This window comes from Vulpes vulpes, chromosome 14, assembly GCF_048418805.1.
Source record: "Vulpes vulpes isolate BD-2025 chromosome 14, VulVul3, whole genome shotgun sequence".
Lineage (NCBI taxonomy): Eukaryota > Metazoa > Chordata > Mammalia > Carnivora > Canidae > Vulpes > Vulpes vulpes.
In genome coordinates this window covers 61843724-61851921 of record NC_132793.1, presented here as the reverse complement: position 1 = coordinate 61851921, position 8198 = coordinate 61843724, and the positions used below count along the sequence as shown (strand labels likewise).

General features: G+C 36.6%; 1 protein-coding gene across 5 annotated transcripts in view; it reads right to left on the bottom strand.

The window, feature by feature from the left end:
- SPATA9 (spermatogenesis associated 9) overlaps window positions 1-8198 on the bottom strand; it is a 63491-nt gene that overhangs the window by 13942 nt on the left and 41351 nt on the right. For 2 of the 5 annotated variants that reach the window (XR_011997022.1, XR_011997023.1), the window contains 2 exons: window positions 5881-5976; window positions 4074-4205 (listed from right to left, as the gene is read on the bottom strand). Coding sequence is in view for 2 of the 5 variants with exons in the window: in XM_072736751.1 (XP_072592852.1) it covers window positions 5881-5976 (96 nt within the window). In the remaining 3 variants the exon portion in view is untranslated. Of the gene's footprint in view, window positions 1-4073; window positions 4206-5880; window positions 5977-8198 lie in introns of those variants that run through there. The other 3 variants (XM_072736751.1, XM_025992882.2, XR_011997025.1) reach the window with 2 other exon arrangements.

Here is an 8198-nt window from a genome sequence, read left to right as displayed (position 1 = left end):
GTCATTAATCTTATTCTTTAATAAAGAAGCACTTCCTGGGGGATCCCTGGGTGGCGCAGCAGATTAGCGCCTGCCTTTGGCCCAGGGCGCGATCCTGGAGACCCGGGATCGAATCCCACATCAGGCTCCCGGTGCATGGAGCCTGCTTCTCCCTCTGCCTATGTCTCTGCCTCTCTCTCTCTCTCTCTCTCTCTCTCTCTCTGTGTGACTATCATAAATAAATAAAAAATAAAAAAAATGTATTAGAAATGTCTCTAGAATTTGGTATCTTTAAAAAAAAAAAAGAAGCACTTCCTTTCCTAAGCACATGATAAACATCAGGAGATTGATTCTTTGTTCTAAATATATTACACTATCATCTAGAAAGAAAATTAAAGCATAGTATGCTTCAATAAAGACATGCTTTACTTCTCCCCCCCATTCATTAAGTGCTTTACATCTTTACTCTGATTTAATTAAATGAGACTCCTTTCTTCTCCTGAACTAAATGAAACATTTTCTGAGAGATGGGATTTGTCCCCAAACATGTTAATATCTCAAAATAGATTTTTTTTTGTTTTATTTTCTCCCTCTACACTTTGCTTATACCTATGTGTGCAATTGGAAGGCCATAAACACATTAGTTAGAATTTAGTAAACTAGCAGATCAATGATTTCTAAGCAAACACATAATCCATTTTCCCTCAAAAGAATGCCATTCAGTATTTTAAGAATGTCAAAACAAAACACAGAGTAATGGAGCTTTGAAAATTGGAAACTTACAGAGTAAGTTTACTAATGATGAAAAAGATGATGATGATAAGAGCTTAAGGCAAGCAACAAGAATAATAAAATCCATAAAATGTAAGAAGACCTAAACTAGCTTATTTTACCAAAGCGATGCCTAAAGCTGACATAATTGGCTATTAACTCTTAGAGGGTTTTCCTAAAGAAGGTAATAGAGTATTGAGGGCCTTGGCTTGACCAACTTCAATTTCCTTCTCATCTGCCTCTTGCCTTCTCCTCTCTTGGCCTGCATCCCACTGTAGAATGAGGGAATACCAGATGCTTCCCTTCACTTCCCTGCTGTTAGGATGTGGTCACATGACCTTGTTCTAGCCAACAAAATAAAATATGAGCATGAGGCAGCAAACATAAGGACCAAAAACAACAAACAAGAAAGCATAAAATAAAGATGGAAAGGCCCTGGGTTCAGATGACATTGTAGATCCACTGTACAAACCTGGGAACCACCTAACTTGAGACTTCTAATTAACTGAGATATTTAAATGTCTTCAGCAATTAAGGTACTGCCAGGTATTTTTTGTATATCCCATATCCAAGTATATCCCAACCTAGAGCTATAAGCCTTGAGGTCCATCACTTCCAGCTGCAAACAGCTTCATCCATTTATCCCCATGTAGGATAATTTTCCATGTATGCCATGCTGTGAAAAAAGATTGGGGGAGGGAGTGGGTCTGGGTGGCTCTGTCCATTAAGCATCCATCTCTTAATTTTGGGTTAGGTCATGATCTCAGGGTCATGAGATTGAGCATCTTGTTTGACTCCATGCTGGGCATGGAGCCTGCTTAAAATGCTCTCTCCCTCTGCCCCTCCCCCTGTTCATCTGCTCAAGAGCATGCTCTCTCTCTCCCTTCCAAAACAGATTAGGAAGCCCTGTCTTATTCAATATATTTCTTCTTTCCCCACCAACAAAATTTTATCTGTGCCCATTCTAACCACTTCTACCCCAGTCACAGAAAATGAAGGGTCTTGATCAAGGTCAGTACCTCTCTTGTGTTTACTTTTAGTCTACCCTACCTCTTTCCTATCAATTATTCCATGCCTTTTCAGCCTCTCCTTTTTGACTGCCTCTTGCCCTGTAACTTCCAATGTGCTCAAGTATCTAACATCTTAAAATTAAAATAAAAATCCTTGGCACCCTGTTTTCCTCTTCACTGCTATATATGGTTGCTTTTCTTGATCAAATCAGCATCTATATTCATGAATTCATGATTTGGTTTTATCATCTCCTCTTCATTGAAACCTGCTTATTTCTGTCTTACTTATCCTATCACACCACTGGAATAGTTTTAAGATGGTTGGCTCCAATATCTTTACTACTAGATCTAATGAACACTTTTCAAATCTTTATTTTACTTGATGCTTTCTGTTGGTATTTGATACTTAACTGCTCACAACTAAGTCTCTATTTCCTTGACACTTTGTCTCCTGATTCTCTTCTTACTTTTCTGATTATTGCTTTGTCTCCTTCATGGATTTCTTCTTAGCTCACCTTGAATGTTGCTATTTTTAAAATTTCTGTTGACTTTCTACTCTTTTCACTTCCAGACTTTTCACTCTTTCCACAGTGGTTCCACTCACAGGGCATTAACTTACAACATATAATTATTTGCTTTCAAAAGCATAATTCTAGCCCTGACCTCTCCTAGACTTTGGGCACATACATGACCAATTAATCAGGTCACCAAAAAGTTGTTTCTAATACCTACTTAGAAAGTTTATAGCATGACAAGTCATGCGGGATGATTTCAAAAGCCTTCAAGAAATTAGAATTTAATTTTGTCTTTAGTCTAATTTATTTCAGTTTCATTGCAGCTACTTCATCTCACCCATTTTTTTGCAGCATATTTCCATCCCAGCTCAGTTGGATGTCATTTTTGTATGAGATTCACATTTAAGATACTGAGCACTTCTCAAAAATTTATTTTTTATTCATTATTTTTTAAAGACGTTATTTATTTATTCATGAAAGACATATACAGTGAGGCAGAGACATAGGCAGAGAGAGAAGCAGGCTTCCTGCAGAAGCCAAATGTGGGATTCACCCCGGGACTCTGGGATCACACCCTGAGCCAAAGGTAGATGCTCAACCATGGAGCCATCCAGGTGTTCTACTTCTCAAAAATTTAAACACCTGAAAAATATTTATAAGTTCAGTTATTTTTAAAAACCATGAATATGTTTATGAAAGTAAGTTCTTTTACTATTTTTTCAAGGATGACTTGGCTATTCTTGACCTTTTTCATTTCCTTATAAATCTTAGTCAACTTGCGCTCCTGCTCACATTTTAGTTGGGACCACAATCAATCTATAGGTTATGGGGGAAACTGAATCTTTACTATTGTGTGTTTCAATATGATCAACAAATATGAACAAAAATGTGTAAGACCTCTAACAAAAAAAGCTATGAGAATTATTAAGAAAAATTAAAGAAGACCCAATAAATAGAAGGATATACCATGCTCATGGATAGAAGGGAGGACTTATTCTACTAGTTATGACTTATAAAGCTCTTGTAAATAATACAATGTTGAATTAGTATATAATTATTAGTAAATAATACAATGCTGAATCAGTGTAAGAACAGAAAAATAGATCAATGGATAGAACAAAGAGTCTATAAACAGACACTTGATTTACGACAAAAGAAATGTTCTGGGGCAATAGGAAAAGTTTTTCCCCCTAGCAGATTGAGTTGGATCAACTGGATACCTGTGAAGGAAAAATTTGTCCCTTACCTCATACCAATTCCAAATGGATTATAAATCTAAAAGTAAAAGATAGGGCACCTCGGGTGGCTCAGTGGTTTAGCACCACCTTCAGCCCAGGGCCTGATCCTGGAGTCCCGGGATTGAGTCCCACATCAGACTCCTGGCATGGAGCCTGCTTCTTCCTCTGCCTGTATCTCTGCCTCTCTCTCTCTCTCTCTGTCTGTCTCTCGTGAATAAATAAATAAAATTTTTAAAAATAAATAAATAAAAGTAAAAGATAAAATAATGAGCCTTGTACAATATATCAGAGGGAACAGTTTCATGACCTTGGATGTAGGTCAATATCCCCTAATTAGGCCATAAAAAGCACTTAACATAAAGAAAAGATTAATACACTGGACTACATTAAAATTAAAAATTTGTTTCAAAGACACTGCTAAAAGGGTGAAAGGAAGTCACAGAATAAAAGAAATCACCAAAATAGATTTAGCCCTAGAATTTTTTATTTTTTATTTTTTTTTATTTTTATTTATTTATGATAGTCACACACAGAGAGAGAGAGAGAGAGAGAGAGGCAGAGACACAGGCAGAAGGAGAAGCAGGCTCCATGCACCGGGAGCCCGATGTGGGATTCGATCCCGGGTCTCCAGGATCGCGCCCTGGGCCAAAGGCAGGCGCCAAACTGCTGCACCACCCAAGGATCCCATAGCCCTAGAATTTTTTAAAAATACAAATCAATAATGAAAAAGATAGAATAGAAAAACAGAAGAGACTTTTACAGAAATTCACAAAAGAAGATATCCCAATGTCCACTTAATGCATAAAAAGGAACTCAATCTCATTAATAACAAAGGAAATACAAATTAAAGCACAAGGTGATAATACTACATATCCACAAGAATGGCTAAAATGGAAAAGACTGACCATAGCAACTGTTGGGCATTATCTACTAGAGATGAACAACTGCATATTCTGTGATCCAGAAATTTTACCAAAATGTATGTACAAGGACATTCATGGAAACCATATTCACAATTGCCAAAGTTGTATATAATAAAAAATTTCCACCATAGAGTGAATAGTGACATATATATAGAATATATATATTGAATATATTTACAATCAATGAAATGCTACTCAGCAATGAAAACCAACAAACTATTGCTATAGGTAATTAATGAATCTACTAATGATAACTGAGCAAAAAAGACATATAAAATAATATATAGTATATGACTTTATTTAAATACAATTTAAACAAGACTGTCTTATGGTATTAGAAATCAAAATAGTGGTTACCCTCTGTAGAAGAGGTTAGTGATTATGAAGTTAGTAGTTTTAGTTTTGAGGGGAGTGAGAAAGAGGCTTCTAGAATGAGGGTTATACTCTGTTTCTTGATTTTGTGATAATCATCAAGCTGTGTATGATAATAATTCATCATACTTTTCTCTGTGTATTATACTTTATACTTTTTTTAAATTTAGTAGTATCACTGGCAATGGATTAAAAGAAAATAAACCTTTATAGTTTATAAAATCCTTTATATTTTTGTCACACTTTATTTTTATTTTATTTTATTTTTAGAGAGAGAACTCCTTGCCTGTGACTAGAAGGGGAGGGGAAGAGGGAGAGTGAGAGAGAGAGTGCAGGGCTCGATCTCACAACCCTGAGATCATGACCTGAGCTAAATAAAATTAAGAGTTGGATGCTTAACCAACCAAGCAACCCAGGTGCCTCTTTTTTCACACTTTTTAATGAACATTTTTGAATTACAGCACTTGTAATTCAAAATACAGTAATACTTGTGTTCCCCAATATCATAGACTTAAATGATGGAATGCTGAACTTTAGCAAACCATGGCACAATGGCTGAAACAAAACAACCATAGCTAAGTGAAAGTAAAACCAAAATGTCTTGACTAAGTAATAATAAACTTTATAAACATAATTTTAGTTATTCAAGCAAATTTGTTTTTGGTGGATTGACTTGCCTCAGAAATGAATTGACTTTATCTCAGAAAAGTAATTTTTTTTTAGAAAAGTAAATGTTTAATGTAAAATTATTTTGTGTAACAAGAGGATAGTACCTTGGCTTATAAATTTATAATATATCTATATATATTTTTTTAAATATTTTTTTAAATTTTTTTATTTATTTATGATAGTCACAGAGAGAGAGAGAGGCAGAGACACAGGCAGAGGAAGAAGCAGGCTCCATGCACCGGGAGCCCGACGTGGGATTCGATCCCGGGTCTCCAGGATCGCGCCCTGGGCCAAAGGCAGGCGCCAAACCGCTGCACCACCCAGGGATCCCTATATCTATATATTTAAGAGTACATGAGATAAGTATATTTATATCTATATTCTAATAATTTTCTTAACTTACCAAATAAATGAGTGCTGCATATGAAGCATACATTATGCTAATTAAAGCAGTCTTTGCTGGAAAAGAAATGATTTCAAACAAAGAACCCCTTCTGACCTGCAAAACAGAAAAAAACTTTTCTTACTACAATATAAGTTTTCAATGTTACAGTGTTAAATTTTACAATGTTACTGTGAAATGAGAATTTAAATATTTCTAAAGAAAGTTATCTACTGAGCCTATTTGGGGTTTTTTCACATTCCAAAAATATATATTTCTCTCTCTCTCTCTTTTTTATAAAAAAGGTACTCTCTTTTTATTTTATTTATTTATTCACAAGAGACACACAGAGAGAGGCAGAGACATAGACAGAGGGAGAAGTAGGTTCCATGCAGAAAGCCCAGTGCGGCGACTCAATCCCAGGACTCTGGAATCACGATCTAAACCAAAGGCAGACGCTCAACCACTGAGCCACCCAGGTGTCCCTCAAAAAGGTGCTCTCTTTTGCTATGGCAGATCTATAAAAACCTATGAAAGATCTATTTTTTGTTGTTGTTGTTGTTTTAAAGATTTTATTCATTTATGAGAGACAGAGAGGCAGAGACACAGGCTCCCCTGCAGGGAGCCCGACATGGGACTCGATCCCTGGTCTCCAGGATCACGCCCTGGGCCGAAGGCGCTAGGTGCTAAACCGCTGAGCCACCCAGGCTGCCCCAAAACCTATGGAAGATCTATAATCTTGCATTTCCAAAATCTAAAATTACTTGAACTTTTTTACATTTAACAAGTGTGCTCACTAGGGGGTGCCACTGTGCATGTTAGAAAAACAGTCTTTTCTTTGTTCAAATTCATGTAATCATCCTTTACTAAATTATTCACCTCTTCATTAAGCAAACAGCAATCAAAATACTAAGCATTTCCTGCAGATTAATGACCTGATTGGAAATGTTAATCATGAGACTGCTGAAGGCCAGCATTAACCTTAGATGATCATTAAGCTTTAGGAAATGCTCTTTGTTCACATCCAGCATGCTTTTTTTTTTTCTGACACAGAGAAGGTTTACACCAATAATGAATTTGCCTCTCAAAGGTTTCTAGCTTCTGGTCATAGGTGTCTCTGCCTCAAACATAACAGAATATATTTAATTTTTTTTCAGAATATATTTAATTTAAGGGAATTATACTCTCTTCTAGTTCACCTATCTTGCCTTGAGTAGGATATGAAATGAGGGCATTAGGAAAAACATTCCCTCCCATTCAGCAGTGAAGTGGCAGTTAGCCATGCTCCTCTGAAGTAAGCGCCAAGACACTCAATGGCTTCAATAACTCCCCAAAGGTACAGGCTGCAGCTAATAAAATCATGCAAATGCACAGTAAAGAGGCATACAAACTAGAAAGAACAGTATGTATGTGTACATTAAAGTTATTTATGACACTGAACAATTGTAACAATTGATAGCAGAATGGTCAGGTAAGTTAAGCTATATTCACTCAATGGCATATTGCAGCCTTTTAAAAAGTGCTTCTGAAGAATACATAATGACATTCTATTGAACAAACATTTGTATGGCAGTGTTCTAAGTGCCTGTTGCAGTGTATTCAGTTTTTGCTTACTGCTGCCACTGCTGAATGAAGAACAAAATTGCCCATCACAATTTACCTCCTTCTCCCTAAAGTGACTAATGGAATGCGGAAGCCAAGAATACTATCTAGCCTGCCAGCTAAGGGATGGAGGTGGTGGGAGGTGCAGTGGAAGGGGGCATTCCTTCTTACTTGTCTTTCAGGCCATACTAACTCCTAGATATGGGAATAGGGAGGGGCAGTTTTAGCCTACTCTCGCCATAAGTTAGTTTGGAGAACTGGAAAATTTCCCAGAGTTCCTGGCTTCTGGAAAGAGTTTCCAGGAAATGAGGCAGCTGCTGCTCTTTCCCTCTTGCTAGAAGAATCAAATTGATAGCGTGCTTTTGAATCCCACTATTAGGCTACAGGGAGACAGACAAGTAGAGAGCAGACGTCAGGAAAGAGAGCAGATATACTCCAACAAAATGCCTCCTAGCAGAGTAAGTTTCACGAGTTTGTCAACATGTGAACGTATGGTGGGAGGTCCATACTCGGTAACTGGTAGGCCACATACAATGAAAATAAATGTGGTGTCTGCACACATGAGAAATTACTCTCTTCCTGTTTTACTGCAACTTCTTTTTCAGATTTTGTTCTTCACCTAAAGTAATTAAAACTGATTTCTTTTCAAAGTTTCAAAATAAATTATCTGATACATGTTATGCTTCTGAATGATGAATCTGTATATTGCCTCAGGGTCACTTTTTCACCATTTTAAT